The 22,844-nt window shown below is 47.6% G+C and overlaps 2 protein-coding genes and 1 long non-coding RNA gene across 3 annotated transcripts; 1 reads left to right on the top strand and 2 right to left on the bottom strand.

Annotated features, from left to right (window-relative positions):
* Window positions 1-1,494: 1,494 nt before the first annotated feature.
* On the bottom strand, window positions 1,495-2,474 carry LOC101778529. The gene is made up of 2 exons (XM_004966670.3): window positions 2,463-2,474; window positions 1,495-2,331 (listed from the first exon to the last, which is right to left on the bottom strand). Exons 1-2 carry the CDS (start codon window positions 2,472-2,474, stop codon window positions 1,810-1,812), a joined length of 534 nt encoding a protein of 177 aa, XP_004966727.1. The 3' UTR covers window positions 1,495-1,809.
* Window positions 2,475-2,519: 45 nt separating this feature from the next.
* LOC101757685 lies at window positions 2,520-5,201 on the bottom strand. Its single transcript, XR_002677442.1, has 3 exons — window positions 4,739-5,201; window positions 2,977-4,652; window positions 2,520-2,876 (listed from the first exon to the last, which is right to left on the bottom strand). It is a non-coding gene; the product is annotated as an uncharacterized LOC101757685 (long non-coding RNA).
* A 4,124-nt stretch (window positions 5,202-9,325) lies between these two features.
* LOC101778131 lies at window positions 9,326-12,163 on the top strand. Its single transcript, XM_004966669.3, has 3 exons — window positions 9,326-10,330; window positions 10,962-11,238; window positions 11,796-12,163. Exons 1-3 carry the CDS (start codon window positions 9,902-9,904, stop codon window positions 11,834-11,836), a joined length of 747 nt encoding a protein of 248 aa, XP_004966726.2. The 5' UTR covers window positions 9,326-9,901; the 3' UTR covers window positions 11,837-12,163.
* The last annotated feature ends 10,681 nt before the right edge of the window (window positions 12,164-22,844 follow it).

The raw sequence follows: 22,844 nt of genomic DNA, 5'->3' as shown, positions 1-22,844 counted from the left end.
AAACCCATGACGTGAACTATTCATATGTAAAGTAACTACAAAACGCTGCTCCAACTTCCAAGCAATAACATCAAGTTAAAGTATGAACAATATACTGCAAAATTATAACTGCTAGTTAAACGACATACTAATATTCTCGTAATATACTTACATGAGTCTTTAGGGAGCATCGAAAGAATGGAGTAAACTTAGGTGGATCCCCTAAGTTAGGACACATAAGCTTAGCAGGAACACCACACTTGCACATGGGAGGATCCCTCACATGCCTACAAGCAGCCTCCTGCTTCTCCTCATCGGTCATCCTAGGTGGGTTTGGTGGAGGAGGAACCCAACGCCTAAACTGATGGTATGGTTTAAGCTCTGTGCTATGATATGGGAATAGGCGGAACCTAGGATCATATTTGTCGGGTCCATCGATCCACTGAAAGAAATCGCAAGGTGCGGCAGGCAATGGATCAAAAGTCCATTTGCATACATAGAAGGCTCTTCCGGCTGTCTTTGGATGCCTTGATTGTTTCACCTCTGCTTGCGCGCCACATCTACAAAGTGGTACCGGAAGAGCAGGAGGTACGGGACCAGCAACATTGGACTCGCCCACATAACGCACATACCACCTACGCCGTTTGTATTCACAACCAAACAACGCCATCTCACCTGGAAATCAAGTGCAACAAATTTAATATACAAATAAACTTTACACACGTAATCCATACTAGCTATATACATCATTTTGATAAAATGTAAACAATCGATCTACAAAATACAAACACTGAAACAGAAATGAGACTAATTAATTGAACATATAAAAAAAATACATGTCATGTAAACCACACAATTGGATGAATATATACCTTAATCGAAGCATTCAACGAGTTCTACACGTCAATATCGCGGGCAGAGACTCAATTGCGTATGAACTACGTATCATCTAACACAAAACACCATTGCATTTCATTGAAATTTCAAATCACTAACCTAACCCTAAGTCACCTAAACATCCTCCGATCTACCAAATGCAACGGTAAAACACGAGAATAAGTAGGGGAATACCTTCCACACGAAGCAGGGATCGATTCCCACTACTTTCCCCCACCAAAAACGCCGGATTTTTGGTGGATTTGGGGGTGGGGTGGCGGGGGCCGGCGCTGCAAGGTGCTGCTGTGTGCTGTTTCTGGAGGAGGAAGAAAGGAGGGAGGGAGGAGGAAGGGACCGGCGCGCGGATTTAGTGTTGGCCCTGCCGCGCCAGGCGGGCTGGCGCGGCGAACGCGCGCCCACGTCAGCGCCCACCTGGCGCCGCGACTCGCCGCGCCAGCGTGGCAGGGGGGCTGCCGCGCCAGTGCATGTGGCGCGACAGCATCTTCCTGCCGCGCCAGGCGGTCTGACGCGGCCAAAAGGGTTAGGCCGCGCAAATAAAATCCCGCTGAGGTTATTTTTAAAAATAAACAAAAAAAGGGTTAAAAATAAAAAAAAGTTCTCAGACGTAAGGGAGCAAAGTAAAAGACAAACTTCACAACCATACGCATTTCAATCAGCAAACAGAAATGAACAGTGGCAATCGGCGTCACATATTGGTAGCAACAGCAAAGCCAGAGCTCACTCACAAGTGTGTGCTAGTTCGCATCACCTAGGTTTGTAGAATCAGATCGCATGAATACAAGTCATCTGATTTTTGAGATCCTTGCTCAAGTGATAAATAGTTATTTCAGCATGTATCATGACCGGTGGATTGCACAACAAATTCAAGGATGTGCTGCAAGCAAAAACTTGTGATGGCATTGATCATCTGCTGAAATAAAGCCGATGATGATATCATGATGAAGATGGCGGCGGCGGCGGTTTCAGCATCGCCTCATCACCCTGCTGCGGTTGCTGACGACCAGCCTCCCCATCAGCAGCCTTCTCCTGCAGCTGGTCCTTGAGTCCCTCCTGATACGTTTCCACAAAATTCTTCATGGCGTCCGTGTACGTCGCGGCGCGGGTCATGTAAATCCGCCTTAGCGTAGGCTTCAGAGTCTCTACACCACCCCTTGCCACCACCGCAAGGTCCTCCAGCACACTGGGCTCGCTGCTCTTCCCTTTCTTGCCATTGTCAGAGCTGGGCTTGCCATTGGATGGCTCCTCATCGTTTTCTGCTGCCTTCTTGTAGTCGTTTGGCCTGAGGTCGGGGCTGATGTCCCTGACCCAGGACACACTGTACAGCCGAGTGACCTCCTTGAGGATGCACCAGTGGTCGTGCCATGTGAGCTTAGGCCTCTTCTTGATGTGTGGAGGATCGGGCAGCGACGACGGGAAGGCGATCTCCTTGAGGTCATAGCGCACGACTAGCACTAACTACTACCAGCTTCATGATTGTGAGCTGATACAAAATGATAACACTATTCTAACTAAAATACTCTATGACATATTTATACAATATGTTTGGTAAATATACTCCTCCAGCAAATCTCTCTCCAATATTGAACTGGCTGAATCATACTAACACTAACTTTAAGAAAGTAATTATTGCAATTTCCAGGAGATAATTTCTAAACCAACTAATTATGTCTTGCAAAACAGAGGTCACAAGAGGAATGGGAAAATGGTCAAACTTAAAGGGAAATCGCTGTTTTTGAGAGAATAAAGCAAATCATCACTATTCTAAGGCAACAGAATTAATAAATCATGTGGTAGTGATTCATCTCTATTGTGATCATAAAAGGTGATTACTAAATGAAGCTAGCATAACTTAAAGCTCAAGAATGTATGGTCCAGATAGTCTAAGGGCAAATACTAACGGAACTGGTAGTGGTAGCAAGTCAGCTCAAGGTACAGCTGGGACTTGTACTCCACTGCACCTCACAATTCTGTCATTCAGATTGGATGCAACAACCTCCAGCCTGCATGCAGATGAATGACCTGAGTTCAGAGCTTGACACAAGCATATCAAAATAAAAATATCTGATTTAAAGGAGCAGATGCAAGAACTTGACTAAGTACCTGGAGAGGATGAATGATCTTATGATTTGTTGCGGACGCTCACTCCCTTGATCATGATGGCTATTCCTGGAACCCAAAATTTTCCCAAAAGTAATCAGTTAGCAACCATCCAGTTCCAACCACCACATCAGGTATGCTCACTTCAGAATTCAGATCACAACACATCTAGTCATAGCAATGCAAAGCTATAGAGTAACAATAAATTTCCTTCTCACGGTCATTGTATCAGTGAAAGAAGTAGGTCACAAACAATCAATCGCACATGAGTTCTGTCAGAATCTAAGCAACAAGGATATTTCACCAAATGCATATAGTTTAGCTCAGGGAAAGCTCAAGCTATGTGACAAGTAATTGGTAATCAAAGATTGAAAGAAAAAGATACCTAGCATAAGACGTGTAGACAAAATGTTCTGGCACCAAATATTTAGTCAGAATAATGTAAAAAGACCTGCTATGCAAGTTACTCGAGCAGTAAGTTGACTTAATAAGCAATACTCTAGAAGGGATCTAATGGATATTTAAATGCATGAAAAAAGCAGCATGTGGCATTTCATTCTATGCAATATTGGATCTGACAAGCAATGTCACATGCATATTAAATAGACACAAGCAGGTACAAGTAAATAGTTGTCGAGCATTGAGGCATTTAATCAAACAGATTCTCTTTCAGTCTTTCTTGATTGTAGGCAAAATAATATGTTGGTTCGACATGAAGAAATTAATCTACCTCATCTTAAATGCACTTGTTTTTAGACACTGAACTTTTGGCTCACCAATTCGCTCAAAATCAAAGACATCTATGTCTGTAAGCAGTATTACTTGTGATGGCATCTATATCAAGTCTGTCTATGCACAATAAGTTTTCTAAAAAAATTGACAACTTATAACTAAAAACCAGTAATATTCAGCACAAGAAAAAGAAGAGGTGAAATTATATTATGTCATGCTAGTTACAAATATTTGCTCCCTATATACTCACAATCTAATAGAAATAGCAATGGAGTCATAAGAAATATGCATATAATTAAATGTACGCTTGGGAAGGTCATTAAGCAATGTCCTTTCAAATCTGGAAGGCAAAGGAACTGAAGGGCAATCATTTAAATGATAAAAAGTACCAAATTGGAGATATCAGAATGACAAGGACATCTTAAATCAAATTGAAGATACAGTGTTATCCTGCTACACATATAGGTACCGAGTTTACTTTGCACTCTTTATGGCACTCTTTATGGCAGTGTCAATTTTGAACCACCTAGGGATAGTCACAGACATATTATCGTCTTCTAGGAACAGGTGCTCTGCTTTCTCACTTAAGATGGGCAAGAGTAATTACATGTTGTCATATTAAGGAGACAAGGTAAGGAGAAAACCTAAAAATAAAGAGTAACCAGGACAAACCGATTCATCTTTCATTCTCTAGCATAATTATCAAATTATATTAGTGGATTCTTTATGTGCTTGCGCAACTGGACATATATCTACTTCACATGAAGATCCTAGGCATCAAACTCTGAACATTAGGCACAGATGTTGGAGAGGAGCTCTCAGCGCTGATGTTTGAATAAGCGCAAACGACAGGGGGAGGAGAGAAGGGAGAGAGCCCGGATCCGGCCATCGCGGCTCAGATCTTGCCGTCCCCAACGTCCAATCTCCTAGAATTGTCGGCGTCTGACCTGAAATTAGTGGCGGCGTGATGGAGTTCCAACAATAGATAATGTTTCAATAGTCATGAGATCGGAATGGGGTGCTTAAGCCTCACCGTTGTTGTGGCCTCAAACTGCCGTGAGATTGGTCGAAGGGGAGTTGGAGCATAGGGAAGAAGATGCAACGCCGCTTTTGGTCCGCCCGCCTGCGTCATGCCCAGGATGCGCTAGCTGGCGAAGCTGCGCCCATTCCACGACGAGGGAGTTGCGGGATCCAGGGGCAGCGCCCAGCCGTTGGAGAGGAGGGGGGTGGCGGTAGGGGACCCGGAGAGAGAGAGAGAGACGATGGGGGCAGGACGAGGAGCTGGGGCGGCGCGGTGTGCGATGGAGGATGAGGAGCTGGGCGCCGGCTGCCGAACCGCATGACGCCAGCGGAGAGAGGAAGAGGAGTGCGGCGACGGCGGCTAGGGTTGGGGCGCGGCCAGCTGAGGGATGGGCGGCGGCCGACGACAGGGGAGAGAGGAAGAACAGAGCGGCGGCTAGGGTATTTTTTTAAGGAATGGGAGAGAGGCAGAGAGCGGCGGCTGGATGCGGCTACATATATTTTACACATAAAGCTGGCTCTATCTGTCGTCGATCTAATGCTAGACCTTACCTGTTGGCGTTAGGAAAATTGTTCTTGGTCTAGGATCTTTTTTTATTTTGATTCATATTTTCAATTTTAAACTTGTAGAAATTTCACATCTGTAATCCAAATGTGTTGATTCTTTTTTCCATAATCTCAAAAAAATGTGCTCTATCCCGTGGATGCATTTTCATTTTCATTTATGATGGTGTAGTTCAATTTTGCAATGATCTATCAACTCATTAATAATCACACTTCAACATCCTCTTCACTTTCTTATCAACTCATTAATAGTCACGCTTCAACATCCTCCTCACTTTCTTGTAAATCTCCAAAGGAATTGAATTTTTGAATGAAACTTTATGTAGATGTACATCTTATAATCCTCTACACATAGAAATTTTTAGATATTTTTTAATTCCTATACTTGTGTAAGTTCAAATTGGTTCATATTTCACTCAAAAGCTCATAACTCATGCGTAGTTTAGTAAAATTTGAACACACTTGATCTAGCACCCGTGGATCTGGCGGTGGCCGCCGGCGCTGAAATGGAATGGTACCTCGATGGAGAAGGGCACCACGCCCAGGCTGCCGTGGCGGAATGGTGGAGGAACCCATGGATCCGACCGCGCCCCTCGTTGCTACAAGTTGAGGTGAGGAGGGTGGCGGCGGTTCTCCGGAGAGGAAGGCGCTGTTGGTTTGGGGGAGGCCATGAGGAAGCACTGTCGTGGCCCCACCTATCACTCCCTTGTCGGCAATCGCCGCTCTTGCCGCTTGCGGACACCGGACCTTCACGGTGGCGTTCTCCTGGCTACGGTGGTGCGCGGAGGGAGAGGGTGCGGTGGCCAGGTCATGCTCCACGGTGAGCCTAGGCAGCGACATCTATGAGTGGGCGAGCGTGACTGGGTTGAGGGGTGGCGGCTGGGTGAGGCAATAGGGGCTGTGCGGATCTGAGCTACGAAGGAAGAGAGAGGTGGAGGGGAAGGGAGAGGAGTTAGGGTTTCAGATTGCTATTGGCTAGGATCCTTTTTTATGCTAGTTGAGATCAATCTGGATTGTCGTTTTGTAGATGAACGGTTAGGAGAAGCTGGACCTTGAAATACCAATTAAAATAGAGTGTTTTATCTTGCCAACGTTATAAATATTAGGTTATATGGTTGTTATAATTTTTTTACCAATTCAAATATATTGTTTCTTCATCCTTCGATGATTAAGAATATTAGGTTCTCTTGTTTCGAATAAGTGTGTCATTTTCTATTTCGCATCAAAATTCATCTTTACGTGCCTATTGATGGTTATTTGATACGCTTTATGATTTGTCTACATGCTATTCACGGTTGAAAGCATGTTAAGCTTTGTATCAATTCGATACGTTTTTCTAATCAAAGTTAGAAAACATCTTTACCCAGCTATATACAATTGTTTGATACGCTTTATAATGTGTCTAGGGGATAATAATGCTTTAAAGCGTGTCTAACTCCATGTTATTTTGAGACGACTTTAATAGCGTGTTAAAAAATATCTTTATACGACTAATAAGGCCATGTTTTTTTCCCACCTCCTAAAATTTTAGCTCCTAAAAAGTTTTAGTTAGTTTTTAGTCGATGGTCTAAAGCATGTTTGGTTCCACCTCCTAAAACATCGTAGTGTAACAAAGAGAAGGGAACCGTTGCTTTGGAATAAATATGTTGTATGACTTAGTTCCATCTGGTTGCTAAAATATTTTTCATCATCTAGACTGATCAGGTAACAAACTCATTCGGAAATAAAAGATAAAACTAAGATTTTAGTTATAGTAAGTTGTTTCTGCAAAATGTGAGTCAGCCAGTACACCGTAAAGCTATCATACAGGGTGTCAACATTAATTATATTGGTTAGACGGGTCAGACTTGCTGAGTACTTTGTACTCAGGGGATCCTTTGTTGTTGTTAGCTCCTAAAAAGTTTTAGTCAGTTTTTAGTCCATGGTCTAAAGCATGTTTGGTTCCACCTCCTAAAACTGACTAAAAGCAATAAATGTTGTGGCAAAATGACTATACTGCCCTCCCCATGCCCTTGCTCCCCTCCCCTCCTCCTGCTTCCCTGCACACATGCACCCGCCCGAACCCTCTCGCTGCCCTCGGCGGCGGCGGCCGGTGCCCTCCTTCCTCCGATGTTGCCCCCTCCTCTCCTCCTGCCGGCGCCCCTCCCCTCTCTCCTTTCCCCGTCCACCGCCCCCTCCCCTCCTCTTCTTCCCCAACGCTGCCCTCTACCCTCCAATCAAGGCCGCCGCGCCCCTCCCCTCCTCTTCTTCCCCGACCGCCGCCCCCTCCCCTCCTCTTGCTAGCGCTGCCCCCTCCCCTCCAATCCCGGCCACCGCGACCCTCCCCTCCTCTTCTTCCCCGGCACCGCCACCCCCCTCCTGGTCCTCCCTCGCCCGGATCCGGTGGTGGTGGGGATCCGGTGGGGGAGCGCCCGGCTGGCCCGTGCGGTGGCGCAAGGGAGCGGGGACGACGGATCTAGCGGGGGATGGCACGGCCGCCAGTGAAAGGCCGCAGGTGCCGGCGTGGAGGAGGGAGGGAGCGGCGGCAGGGTCAGGAAGGGTGCGGTCAGGAGGAGGGTGCGGGGGTAGAGGCAATAAAGAAGGGGTAGTGGGAGTCTAGCACTGGTTTTAAGAGGTTTTAGGAGGAGGTGAGGGGACTAAAAGTTTTGAGCCTCCTAAAACTTTTTAGTCACTTTTTAGGAGGAGTGTTTGGCTCTTTAGTCACATTTTAGTCACTTTTTAGGAGCTAAATTTTTAGGAGGGTGGAAACAAACAGGACCTAACACTATAAGCATGTCTAATATCGTAACAGTCCGGAACGTTTTCAAAATCGTGTCAAAACACATCTTTATGTGTCGACGTAGAGACGCTTTTAGACTACGTTACTACTACAACGTATCTAGAGGGGGTTTTTCCTAGTAGCTAATGGCACATACTGCTTCTGGAACACCGACGTCACCGTCGATGACCACAACAACCAGAGCACGTTGGTTGTTGGTTCACGTGATGGTCGAGGCCATCCCATTCCCCTCAAGGATGCCGCCGACGGTCTTTCCCAGTGCAAGAATTGGTCAGTTCGGCTCCATGGGCGAGGGAGAGCTCGAGCTCGTCCTAGAAGAAAGAGAAGAGAGGAGAGCTAAATGAAGGTGTGACGCAGATGCACAACTGTACGGGTGGCTAGTGAGAAAAAAATTCATCACACATCTGTTTGCCAATATATAGTAAAAAAAAACTCAGTTGATTCCGACACCACGAAAACTGCACCGTTGGCCACTAAGATTATTTGTTAGTGCCGAACTCAAAAGGCAAGCGCCGTCGATCCTAATCACTAGCACTGCTCGTTCCCCCTCCCCCTCTGGACTGCAGCCTGCTCGTCATGTCCGCCTAGAGCATGTTGCGCTACTAGCTGTGCGCGGTCCTAGAGTCCATCCCTTGAGCTTAGGCATATACTGCCCTTACCAACTCCATGTCTCGTTCTTCAAGCACCTTCCTCATGACATGCTCCACGACACAATGTTTGAGCAGACGTACCTGTTAAGTTCATCATCTATATCGACTCTGCAACTCTAGCTCCCTAGACGCATGCCTATCATCTATATCGACTCTGCAACTCTAGCTCCCTAGACGCATGCCAACCTGAACCAGTGGGTCGGCGTCGTTCAGCTCAACAATATGTACCTTGCCGCCACAACACCACACCTTCCTCTACAGCAAGCAACTCTTTCTAAGCATGCCTAGGCTGCCCTCTCGATCCAATCCAGAAGCCGGTTAGGGGATCTCTTACCACCTGGTTCTGTACCGTGCCTTTGCCGTCTCCGACTCTCCGCTCCACACCGCCTCTTCCACCTCCACTGCCGGTCAGCGAGCCGCTCCGGAACTCCTTTTAGTTCTGTAGGAATCCCAATTTCCAATTCAATTTTATAACAATTTTAGGTGATTACTTTTTAAATGGGCTAAAAAATCGCCCTTAACCATTCATGGCCCCACTTGTCAGTTGTTACTCGCCGCAGCCTGCAGCGCTGGCATACATTCATACGGACATTCGGTTGCAGGGCAGGCAGGCAGCAAGTTATTTGAACTGTAGAATCGGCTAGCTCACTCCTCCCCCGCTATCTCTTTCAGCCGATTCATTCTGTCCGATTTGCGTACAAATTCGATTGTTTCTTTCATGCAGATGATCTGCGGATTCATGATCCTCATCAATTAACTAGTTCTCTACGATGCAGGACAGCTGAACACCACTTGTTCGACGGAATGTTCACAAGGACTGAACCAGAGGCTTCCTGCGACGCCCGCATGGTCCCTGCGGCGTTCGCGGGATCGACGCCCTCCCCGGCGGCGGCATCGTACCTGGGCCCTCGGGCACTGGCCCACATGACCGCGGCTGGTGCGCTGGCCCACAGCCGGCGGAACCGACCTGCGTGGCTGCGCTTGCAATTCCAGCTGAGCGCCCCCGTCGCCCTTGAAATTCCCCTGCCTCGGGCTCGGCGCCCAAACGTAACCGCCTCGCAACGAACACCTGCCTCTGCTCCCTCCTCCCCCCCTCGCCACCGTCCCCCTCGCAGCAGCGCCGCTCCCACGCCACCGTCCGCCTCCGCCCCGGCAGCACCAGCACCAGCTGCGCGGCGCGGCGATGGAGCTCTTCCCCGACCGGGCTCACGTGCGGCTGCTGAGCCGCGTGCACGGCACGTACCTCCACGCCAACGAGGACGGGTGGAGCGTCTCCCTGAGCCCGCACCGCGCCTCGCTGAACACGGCGTGGGCGGTGCACCGCCTCGAGCACGTCGGGGTCTCCTACGTCCTCCTCCACAGCGCCGCCTACGGCCGGTACCTCGCTGTCCTGCCCCATCCCTCGCTGGAGGACCAGCAGTTAGGCGTCTTCCAGCGCGTTTACGACACACCGATACAGGGGGACATCATGTGGGAGATCTTCCCGGCGGGCGACGGGAACGGTGGCGTCGAACTACGTCACACCGTCCACCCCTACTTCGGATTGCCGCATTGGACTGTAGAGGCCATCCCCCCGAGACCGCTGCCGCCAAACCTTCCCGAAGAAATTCCGGTGAGCTCGCCCCGTCCCCTCTTCTTCATTCGAACTCCACGGGCTGAGCAGGGTTCTTAAAATCTATAGGCTCTGCGCGTTTTTGAGTCCGTCTGCAGGAATTACTGAACCTTGATTTGATTCTTCTCCGTGTTATTGAGTCAATGATGCCGTTAGTTCTGAATTATGCCTGTAATATTGGATTTGGGCTCTGAACGTTGTTGCAATTCTTGGTACATTTTGTGCTAATAATACTAGTTGTTTCGCTCTGTTGGAACTCCTCGCGTTGATTTGGGGGGAATCTACATATTCCTTGATTTTGTAGTCAATTTGCGAGAACTACTGAAACTTCTCCGTCATGAAATCGTTTGCATCTGTTCGTGTCAGTTTTTACTCTTTTGTTGAAGCTGCTAGCTAGTTAGTTCCTGTGATCATCTGGAGCCTGCTGCATCACCATTGGAATCCTTTCGGATGGCAGATAATTTGAGCTGTTCGTCGTAGGTGTCGGTCTTTGGTCATTTCTTGCCAGATGATAACTGGATATCTAGGTCTGAACATTGCTACATGAATTCAGATTTCTTCATTCAGTTACCACTTACCAGTATTGTTTGCTTGTTTTTGTTTCCTAAACACAAGCGTTCCATTGCAACAGAACGGTGTTGAGCATCCAGTGGTGTTGCGGCGCATTATTCGGTATGTCCGGGCGAACAATTTTGGGATCTTCAACCTGCCCTGGAGGACGTTCCGGCTCAATGGCCGGTCCGTGGTGGACTTGGTGGGCGCCTTGGGAGTCATTCTGGGTGCGAACTTCAACAACATCACGCTGTGTGTGAGGGCTGGCTTCCACGGGCGGTTGACACCTCTGGTGATAGATTTGCCTATCAGTGAAGAGCCCATGGACATCGTTGTCTTCGTCACTGGTGCGCCAGGTGAGACCTTTTCAGTTTCTCCAGTACTCTGTTTATCACTTTACTGTATCTATTCTCACGGGAGGTGTTCAGTTGGTTGTACTGGTGAGTGGATACACTAGCTCGAATACTATGTACCGTTGCTCATATGCTCAATGCAGTTCTGTACTTCGAAATTTGCTGTGACAGATCATAGTGTTGGTCTGATGACAACACTATGTAGTTGTTTGTCTTCTGTAGGTTCACTCAGATGTTCAGAGACCTTTTGTAGTTTTGTTTATGTGTAGTTGCTGGCTTGCTGCATTAGATGTAGTATCATCTTCTTAGGTATTTGGGTTCGGCTTGTGTTTGAGAAAATTCATACAGAAATGATTTGATCAACATATTATCACATCAGTTGAGAAAAATAGCTGGTTGTGCCAATAATTTAATTAACTGTCAGAAATTTCAGTACTTTGTTTCACTTGTCAGCCAAAATGCTGATCTTGTTACTGAATGTTTTATTTCGAACTGTTGCAACACCAATGCATGCTGCCTAGTGCCTAACTGCATCACTGTTTGTTCCCCTGCGAATTCAGAACATTTGGAGTTGCAGCACCCAGATGTTGATGCACCATAGAGGAATACCACTATACCAGGGCAAGACTTCTGACAAGGAGCAAGACTTCTGACAACAACACCACAGTTCATCTCTTCATGATCAACACAGTCGCTGTTCGGATACCATGATAAGCGAATCAGCTGTCCTTTCGTTAGGATAGCTTCAGAGAACTCAGCAGCTCCTGTTTTTGGCACTACTAGTAGGGTAGATGTGGTCCGCTGACCACAAACGTTTACAAACTTGTCAAAGCATTGTGTGGAAAGAATGCTTGAACAGCTTTGCTGCGCAGTAACATTGATTGTAGTCACCATCTTCAACTCTGTTGCTTGATAACACGAATACACATTGGCACATTGCTGTTTGTTTTGCAAATCACGGTTGTATTGTTTTGCTTGGTGAGTGCATCGGATATACTGCCCATTTTGTACTGAACTTGTCTTTCAGTCGTAAACTGAACATCATGGTTATATCATTTATGTGATTGAAGGCTTGAAGCTCACTGTGCAGAGCTTCATCAACGTATCATGTAGCGTTACAGGATCACTTCCCCATGCGAAAACTGAAAGCATTGTCATGCCAGATGGAAGGGGATCATCTCTGCGATCACCACTTATATGACACAATACATCAGAGAGACTCTGTTCGTTTGCCCTGCAGTTCGTTGCAAGCGTCGATCCACGACGGGTTCGGGGAGAGCGCGTGTGGCCTGGTGAAGTAGCTGTCCTCGCAGACGCAGACCTGGCACATCGCCTCGGCGATGCTGACCTTGAGGTCGATGCGGCACTCGACGCTGCGGGCGTGGTTGCAGCGGTGCGTACGCTGTGTTTTCCTGGTTCACTGTCAAGACTGTCGCGGCGGGGCCGCCGCGCATGGTTCGAATTCAAATAGACTGGGCTGGGCCACCGCCGCGCATGTTTGTTTTTTGGCCTGTTACGGCCTCGTTCATGACCTTGTCCAAAACGGATGCCCCGAAAGGGTCAGTGACTTCTCTCTCTCGTTCTCTAGCCGGCCTTGTCGTAGTCGTATCCGGGCCTGTTCCGTATTTCTTCCGTGTCCACCACGACGGGCGGATACTTGGCGCGGTTTGAAATTCGAATGGATTCGTGTGTGTTGGATTGGTGTCTCGGAGAGCCCATTATCTGTTGGGCTGACGCCAGGTCATTAAGGCCCGCTGGAGGAGATGGCCACCAGTTATGTCTGCACGACTGACTCTCCTCTACACGACTCTCCCCGGGGCCCTCGAACACAAAGTTAAAAGCTGAGCATTTTTTTAATTCCAAAACTGATAAGTCTGTTCTGGAACTGATTGAAAACAATCAATCCCGTTTAATGATTCCACGTGTGTCCCTCTGCTGTGCAATACTTGGTTAATCGTGGCAACCATGAAACCTGAGCTGTGTGTTAATCGTGCCAGGAATTCGATTTTTAAATTTCTGGAGGGGCCAACAGTAATATCATTTTTTTAAAAAATTGCTCGAATTTAAATTACCATAGTGTAAATTCCACTGGGGGCATGCCCCTGCCCGCACACTTTATCTCCGCTTCTGCTACTTCTCTTTGGCAATAGACTATCTGTTTCGTCAGTGGTGGAAGACGATCTTCAAAAAAAAAAAGTCCTGAAATCATAGATATTAGGAGTGCCTCAAAAGTTCAAAACAACTGGTTTTGGACCTTGCCAAAAATTATTGGGAAGAAAAAACTCATCACCCAACCTCCCAAAAAACTAGATCAAAAAAATTAAGGAGGTATTTGGCAACACTCTACTCTAGAAAAAACAGCTCCACTTCACAACTCCATCTTTTTGCAGCTCTACTCCATCAACTCCATGAAAGCATAGAGCTGACGGACGTGTTTGGCTGATTGCATTGCTTGAGCTCCAAAAGTATAAGGACTTGTTGTAAATAGTCTATTTTACCCTTTGTGAATAGGCTCACATGTCATTGTCATTTCTTTTCTCTTCGCCTCTTCCTCTCTCCTCTCTTTTCCGTTCCGCACCATGGGCAGCGCGTCATCCCCGCCAGTAGCGACGTGGCATGGGGCGCAACAGCGGTGCAGCCAGGAGCCCCCGCGGTGTGTCCAGGTCACTGGCAGCGGTGCAGCCTGGACCCGCGGGCGGCCATGGCGCGCGAGGGGTGCCGTTGACCGGTGCTGCTACAAGGGAGGAGCCGGGCCTCGTCGGAGTGGAGGAGGGTAGGGGCGAGGGAGCACTCGCTGACCTGATCTGGATCCACCACGAGGGAGGTGGGATCAAGCGCCCAATCCCCATGGTTGAGCTCCTCCGTGCACCATGGGAGGACGGTGCCGGTGAATCAACGATGTCGCTCTTCCCACTGGCCGGTCACCACTCTAATCGACGACCATGGAGCTTCGCCGGCGTCGCTCGGGCTTTGCCGCCCGTACCCGCAACTTTGACCCCGCTGCTGCCCGGAGCGCCCCCGCCCCCGCGCGGACCTTCGCCCCCTCCCGAAGCATTGGCCGCCGCCGCCTAGCTTGGACCCGCGGGTGGCCATGGCGCGTGAGGGGCTCCCTCTCCCTCTCCTTGGGTTGGCCAGCCAGGGGGCGAGGCTGCCTCGCAAGCAACACCAACGCGCTGTCCAGCAGGCACCACAATGGTGTCGTGCTCCAGCCGGCGGTGGCAGCCCCGAGGTACGCCAGGAAAAACGTGGATATGACCCCTAGCTCCATGTTTTTTCTAGAGTTGAAGTTTGTGGAGCTGGACGTGTTTGGTAGGAAATTTTGTAGAGTTGGTGAAGTGGAGCTGTTTTTTCTGAGGTGGAGTGCTGCCAAACATGTTTAAGTTCGGCCTTACGGACAAATCTGTAGGTGAAAAAAAATGATTGTACTTTTCCTACGGGCGTTGCCCATTTAGTTCGGGGAAAAATGGATGGCATTTTTTTTTCTCACTCAAGAAAAGGAACGATACTTTTCTCTCTCTCGTGTTATCCTTTTTTTTTTCACGCGTTCCGAGGATTGGGAGTGAGGCTCAGGTTGACGTTAGGATTGGACGCGCTAAAAAATTGAGCACCGGTTGGAACAAGGTTTTTTCTATTAGTTCCTAAAATCGAGTTTTAGGAATATATTTTGAGCATTTTTTGAGATGCTCTTAGAACCTGATCGGATCGGAAAATTCGCGAACCAGAAACTGCAGAGTTCTCACATCGTGATCCGGTATTTCTCATGTGTGGAGGCTGCTGATTCGTCAGTTCAGATCAGAGTAGTTGCACTTGTACATTCCGATATCCATCATTTCTGAAGAAACTGGCTTTACCTGGGTCAGTAATCAGTAGGCCCTAGAGGCAAATACTACACATGAGGTAAATCATGTCTGCGATCCAAAGAGATATTAGACTAGAATGGGCAAACAATGTACGGAGCTCTTGTTCCTTAGCCGCATGCGTGCTGTCAGGCAGCATTTTGCATTCACTACCATCTTTTTTCAGAAAAGAAGAAACTAATTGTCTCATTTTGCAATAATAAAACATCCAGAACATCGTGAGCCAAGGTGATACGCTGTAAGCTAGCAAGACTCTGATCCCAAATGTGCCAACGCATACATAAATTCCTTACGAAGTCGAAGTTCGTGAAAGAAAAGAAATACCACACATGGGAAAAATTGGATGAAACCACATGTATTAGTTACCCAAGACAGGTGAGCTTATGCTCGACACGACAAGAAGTCCGCATTCCTTCTTCAAGCAGCATACGCTCCAATGCATCCATCTGGCTCTGGCCCTCAAGCTGCCAACATTCTCGCTCCCAACATTCTTTGTTGAAACTCATAGCCACTTTACTTTTTCTCCGCTTCTGCTCCTTGTCTTTTGCAATAGAGCCTATCTGTTGCGTCAATGGTGGAAGACGATCTTCAACAAAAAAAAAACCTAAACAAAGGAGTCCTCGAATCATAGATATTAGAACCTGATCGGATCGGAAAAACCGAGAACCAGCAACTGCAGAGTTCTCACCTAGTGATCCGGTATTCCGGTATGGTGAGGACAACTATTTTCAAGGAGAAGGAATGGCAAGTTCACCGAAACTGGATTTGGAAGGACGAGCGGCTACGATCTCGGGGGAACCTCCTCGACCACCCAATGCACCGTTGTGCTTCGGTTGTTGGATGACGGAGATGCGGTGTCCCAGGGGCCATCCTAATTAGCGCGCGCGCGCCAGGAGACCTGCTGCCCATCGATTCCCGACAGCCCACTCTCTTCCTGCGACTTTCTTTTTTTTTAAAGTTCATAATTTCGATGTATAACTCCATAATATAATTTTTTATGAGATAATTTTATAGCACAACTCAATAGCATGCATAACTTATGTGTACAATTTCTATGTACAATTTGTAAGAGTAACTTCAATTTTTATTTTTTAGAAAGTTGTAACCTATATGCACAATTTGAACGTATAACTTTTTCCTCACAACAATTTAGGTGATAAATTTCGTAATGCAACTTTCATGATATGCATAACTTATATGCGTAATATTTGTTATAACTTTTGAGAGAATGTTGTTAAAAAATTTATACGCATAACTTATACGTATATGTAATATTTACTAGGTATAGAAAAAAATTGAAAAGACAAAAAGAAAAAAAACGCAGGTCAGCACATGAGCGGGGCCGCGTGGGGACCACCGGCCGCTGTGTCGCGCGTCGCGAAGCGCTTCAACGTGCGTGCAGATTTAACATTGCGGCGTTCCAGTGGCCTGCCATATGAGTGGATCAGTGGATGACATCGCCCCGCCCTGGGTTTGCCGGCCAGGCCTTGTATGTACACCGGACAGCGCGGCGGCCGCAATGGCCCGGCGGCACGTCGTCGTTTGAGAATGGCGAGGTACTTGCCCTACACGGCGCCGGCGCCGCGGTGCTCAAGGCGGTGCACCACCCCACGTTCACGGGGCACGGGTGCAGGGAGAGTTGTGGGAGACCCCGCCCCCATCCTCCTCGATGCGGAGGCACATGTCACTGACTCACTGAGCATGGGGCTCTGCCGCAGCCGCGCACGTGGACCCCATCAGGGAACAACGAACAACCCCATTGCTGCACAACTCGTGCTACTTTTGCTATCTGTCGGGGATAGATCCCCAGTACCCGCAAGAAAGGAAGAAGACGAACTTCTACTAGGACTCATAGCATGTAATCGTACTAGGACTCCTACCTTGTAATCGACTAGTAATCCCGCCTCCCTGAGTATATAAAGGAGGGTAGGGGTACCTAGATCAGGAGCTCAGAACCATCATCAATAGCCAACAATCAGGCTAAACAACACCCAAGCGCAGGGCATAATATACAACACCCAAAACAGGATGTAGGGTATTATGCTACTCTGGCGGCTCGAACCTGTATAAATCCATGTCTTGTATCCTTGCATTTACCTTCGAGTTCTAGGTCCGGCGATCCCCCACCAACCAATCTACTACCTCGAGATACCCTCGGTAGGTTGTTGGGTATAAAACACCGACACTACCGGCGCGGAGGTGGATGACGTCCACTGCTAGGGAATGTGCCTTGAGTACCGGATCCAAACCTCCTTTTAGTATCGGTTGTGCAACTAGTATTGCTATTTCCGTACTAAAGAGGGGACCTTTAGTACTGGGACAAATAACCGATACTCTAAAATCGCTATTTCCCGTGCGCCGCCCACCGCCGCCCAAGGTGAGAGGCAAAATGGAGCCCCTTCACTCTCCTCCCCCTCCCCCCACTGCCTTGCTCCGCCACTGGCGAGCCCCCACTCGCCACCCCCCTTCCTCTTCCTCTCTGTATCTGTTCTGAGGAGGAAGAAGGGGATTTTCCCCCTTTTGATTTCAACCCTCCACTTTTCCCTTTTTCCACAAAGGCCCTCCTACCTCTCATTCCCTTTTATGCTAGAAACCCCCCACTCTCAAGTTTCTCGCAAATAAGTGCCTGGTCCCCTGTTTAGCCCCTAAAAACACCTTTGCCTCGTCATTTCATGGGCCAAACCTCCTCCAATAAACCCCAAATTTGACCACATCATCCTCTATTATATTCCCGCTGAGTCATCTATCAATTCCAAGAAAATACTCCTTCCTTTCTATTTTTAGTTCACTTCCTCTCTTCGATCTCAAAGGGTAAAACTTTAATTTTCTTTTATTTATTATGTGCCCGATTGTATGTGCCGTAGATCACAGAGTGCCCAAAGATGAGCTTGACAACCAGTACCTCGAGCCGAAGCCCGAAGACCAGCACCGGGAGCAAGAACTCCCGGCCGACTTCGAGGACGGCAAGTCCAATCTCATCCTTTGATGCAAATTTATCCCAATTTTTCAAACACAACCTATTGGCCTGTTTTATAAAATTGCATATTATTTTACTACTAAAACACAGTTGGCTAGCCACCCCTTGATTGCTACGAATATTCCTTGATTATCCTATAATTATCTCTAAATATGATTTGGTCTGTTTGGATGATAATTACTGCTAGAACACTTAGGACCTTCCAACTCAATTTATTACACTTCAATCATGACTACAATGTGTTTTTATCAAAGAATAAAGGTGTGAGTGTTTTTAAACGAGAAAAATGGGTTTTTGGGAAATAAAAGGAAAGGAAATGCTTAGATGAGATGGATGGTTGTTTCTTGTGTGAAATGCCAAGGGCTTGTACCTTTGTGGTTGAGCGGGTTGGGAGATATCCATCTTGTCATGGTTAAGGACCGAGTTGATGTGTCATCTTGCCTAACCCAATTTATCGTGCAACCACTCAACCGCTGTATGCGGCAACGGCTTAGCATAAATCCCACTATCTAGTCTGTTAGCCATCAGGAGAGCTTGTGAGCAACGGGAGACCATTGAGAAGGAGTGACATTTTTGTGACTTAGGTCTTGATTAAGACCTCGTTGGTAGGTCATTAACCCCTTGGTTGGTTCCGTGTTGTCTAGTCGGTCTTAGCTAAGGTGGGTAATGGCTTTGATAAGATCTGCACCGACACTAAGGTGATCGTGCTGTGGTACCCTACTTGTGGGTAAAGTGTACACCTCTATATAGTTAAAACCTATTCGAATAGCCGTATCCATGGTATTAGACAAGTTATATTTTGGCACATAACTAGTGTTTGAGAGATGGATGATTTTCATGGTGTGTGTTGGATTTTGGAACTGTCTGACAGTCGGGAAGTCCGGTAGCATTAAAACTTGAATCCTTTGTGTAGGATCAACCCAATTAATTATTCGGTTACTAAAGAAATATTTTGCAAAAACTCTTTTGAAAATGAACCCTTGCATGTGTTGAAAATCTAGCTTTATTGCAAATAAACCTTAGCCTTATCCTTGATATATCCTGTGCATATTCTTGATTGTATCCCTCTTCGTGGATGGGGTTGGACTTGTTGAGTATTTTTGTACTCACCCTTGTTTTGTTGCTTCAGAGGAAGACTCGAACTTCGTCGTCGAGTATTTTGAGTAGGAGGTCGCTTCTGCACCAACGCTGCCTGTGGTGTTGGCCTTTGCAGGATGCTTCCGCTGTCACTTAGTACCTTGTGCAGCCCAGAGTTCATCTAGACTGTAGCTTGGCTCATTACCATTGTTTATTTATTTATCATTTTGGTGTGGCTTTCGCGCCCACTCCCTTGGGAGCTGTACGATTTATGAACAATTTGTTGAATAAATGTATTATCAGCCTTATGGGATTGATATTTGTATCATATTTAGTCTCTGCTTATGTGGGGATGCTTCAGATGGTATCAGAGCTAGGTTGGCTATAAGACGTGACCCTTAGGATCAAAAAAGCCTTTTTGACCAAAATATGTGATTTACAAAATTTCTTACTTCCCCTGGTCTATTGCAAAAATATTTTACACCCAGACCCTTTGCAGATGGCCGAAGAAGGATGGATCAATAGCCATTGCCTGGAGGAGCCTAGATTTTCCAGGTTGTTATTTTCCTGCATGGACCGCCTCAGCATTTATGAGCGTTCGGAGTACACCAGCAGGGAGTATGAGGACCGCGGGACCCTTCGGTGTGAGATGATCATCTACGTTGGAACGAGCAATCGCTACCCCGAGATCCAACCATGGATTGTGACTGCCACCGACTTCCGGCATAAGGACACATACCAAGTGGCAGGCCGGAAGGCCCTTCACTACCTATGCCAGATCTTTGTTTGGCACATTAGCCGCACACCGATGAGGTTCTACCCGCTGGTCAAGAAGAACCGCCCGGTTTGGCTTGCCCAGATGAGGAATTTGGAAGGACGTGGACAGCGCGAGGATGACCCCACCGTGCTCCACATGGCTGCCTATCTTCTCACCCCGAACGAGCTCTACGACGAGCAGGTTGCCAAGCTGAAGCAGTAGATTCATAGAGCTGAGGATGCAAAAGCTATGGTGAAGAGACTCCAGGTGAAGTTGGCAGCATCCGAGGCACGAGCTGCGGCCGTCCAAAATAGTGAGGCTGCCGCCATTGAGGCCCTTAAGCAAGCTCAGGATCATCACTCCTAGGAGTTGAAGGAGGCCTATCTCGTGGGACGTGCTAGGAGAAGGATGCTTGCTCTGGAGGATGAGGAGGCTCCAATCCTGGATGGGATTCCCGTTACCCAAGGGCTCAGCAAGAGAAAGAACCCCATTGCTCCACTGGCACCATCGCCGTTAGGGCCTTCCAAGAGAGGCTCTAAAATCGCTGCTGGAGAAGCAGCGAATCCCCCTCCCGTGAAAAGGACGCTGAAGGATGAAGTGCTGGCACTCCTTATCCCGCCAGGAGACCACTCCGTTCAGGATTAAGACTCGCCCCGCGAGTAGAGTACCCTGCTAAGAGTTGTAACCCCAAGAAGTGAAGTCACCCTAGCCAGAAGTTAGATTTGTACCCCAATTGTGTCATTGTATCGGTCGTGTAGTGCGTGTTTTGGCCCTATCCCAAGTGTTGTAACCCCCCTGGCAAATAAAATCGTTTGTGCTTGTTGTGCTGTTAGTCTCTGTGCTTGTCAGCAGGAGGTGGATTCTGTCTTTTCAAAAATACGAATTAATTAACTTAAACATCACTTTAAACCCAAATCCAAGTCTCATAAAATCATGCTCAATTTACAGATGCCTCCCAAGCTTGCCTCTAGGACCTCCCCAAGCCAGGCCCATGTTACCCCAGTGCAGAAAGATAGCCAGAAAGGCAAGGACCACCCCCTGCAGTGCACCAAGAGGAGTAGGAGGTGAGCCAGTCTGAAGGTAGAGCAGAAAGCCAAGTGGGGGCACAGCTGCCACCGCCTCCGCCTGTTATTGATCTGGTGCAAGTGATGAATAACTAGACCCTTCTGTTGAAAGCCTTGGCCAATGCCATCACCCGCTAGAGACCCCGCGAGCAAAGCATGAATGAGAAGCTGATAGACTTCCTCCAGATCAAGCCACCCACCTTTGGTGAGTCCATTAACCCTTTGGACATAGATGACTGGCTGTGGGTTATCCAAAGGAAGCTAGAGCCATTTGGTTGTGAGGGTAGGGATAAGGTTCTCTTGGCTGCCCATCAGCTCACTGGGATTGCTCTAGCTTGGTGGGAGAACTACTGCACAACCACCCAGGATGCATCCACTATCACCTGGGAGGAGTTTGTGATAGAGTTCCACTGCTATCACATTCGAGCGGCCACCATGAAGCGCAAGGCGGATGAGTTCCGTGAACCATGCCAAGGCAGCAAGTCTGTGGAGGAGTACACCTATCAGTTCATGGAATTAGCCTGTGATGCCCTGGAAGAGGTGGATAAGGATGAAAGGAAGCAAGATATGTTCATGAAGGGCCTGAATGCAGAATTAAGACCCTACTGAAACCCAACACCTTCCCAGACTTCAACACCTTGATGAACAAGGACATTCCGACTGAGAGAGCCAAGGTAGAGGAAAGAAAGGATAACAAGGTGCAAGTTCACGAAGAACAAGGCTCATCAACAAGACCGAGTCCAAAAGCTGAGAAGTTTTAGCTTTATAGGACATAAGCCCCAAGTCCCCATGCAATATAGGACTCAGACTCAAGCCTCTAGTTCTCACCATCCCAACACCCCTTTCAGGAGCTAGAATAACATCAAGGCTCCGCAGAGTAATGTGAGCCAAGTCATTGGCAATACAGGGCATGTTTCAGCTGCCGTGAGATAGGGCATTTCGTCATCAACTGTTCATATACCAACAAGCCAGTAGCCTGAACCTTTCCAACTCTGTGAATGGACCAAGGCTGGCTTTGTCAGGAGCCAACCATGTCCCAGTCCGCAGCAACAGCAACCCAAGCAACAATAACAACCAGCAGATGAAGCTGCCCCAGCAGTCATTTGGATGAGCACGCGTTAACCACACCAGCATGCAAGAGGCTCGAGAAGCTCAAGACGTAGTACTTGGTGAGTTCTAGTCAGCTTAGTCTTGGCAACAATATCTTTTAATTCTGGAGCATCACATTCATTCATATCATCAAGTTTTGTAGAAAGGAATAATATACCTACAGTACTACTAAAGTTACCCCTGTTAACCCGAACACCTGGAGCTGACATTCGGTGTTACTAGGTTGTTCCCGAGCAAGCATCAAATTAAGTGGGGTAGAGTTTCCAGCGGACCAAGTCGTACTTAAGTCTAAAGAAATAGATGATGTAATCCATGGGAACGAGAAGGTACTCTAAGAAAGAGTTTCCCCATCTCTTCAAAACTCAGCCGAATCTCGAGGATGAGATTCAATTTAAGTGGGGTAGGTTTGTAACATCCCGGAAAAATTCACCAAGTTAAATCACTTGTTAAAAATTATTTTTAAAAATCTTTTCACCGTTTGAGCTCCCAAATCCTGTCTTCCCAGTAATTCCGCCATCCCGGCGCCCAAGGCCGACCACTGTCCTTTTTCCTTCTTTTCACCCGCGCATCGCTCCACGTTGCTGGCCAACCGCTTCTGCAATCTCCGCCGTCCATTCTTTCTCTTTTCCTCTCTGCAAGTCACGTCACGTGCCGGTTGGAAGACCGCCGTACTCGTGCCACGACCGCTCTCGCAATTTCCACTATCTCGTTAACTTCTCCTCCAATTTAATTCTATCCTTTTACCTCAATCCTTTCATTTCTACTTC

This window comes from Setaria italica, chromosome IV (assembly GCF_000263155.2).
Source record: "Setaria italica strain Yugu1 chromosome IV, Setaria_italica_v2.0, whole genome shotgun sequence".
In the NCBI taxonomy this organism is placed as follows: Eukaryota; Viridiplantae; Streptophyta; class Magnoliopsida; order Poales; family Poaceae; genus Setaria; species Setaria italica.
Note: the sequence above shows the minus strand (reverse complement) of the source record. Positions and strands in the feature narration are given on the sequence as shown.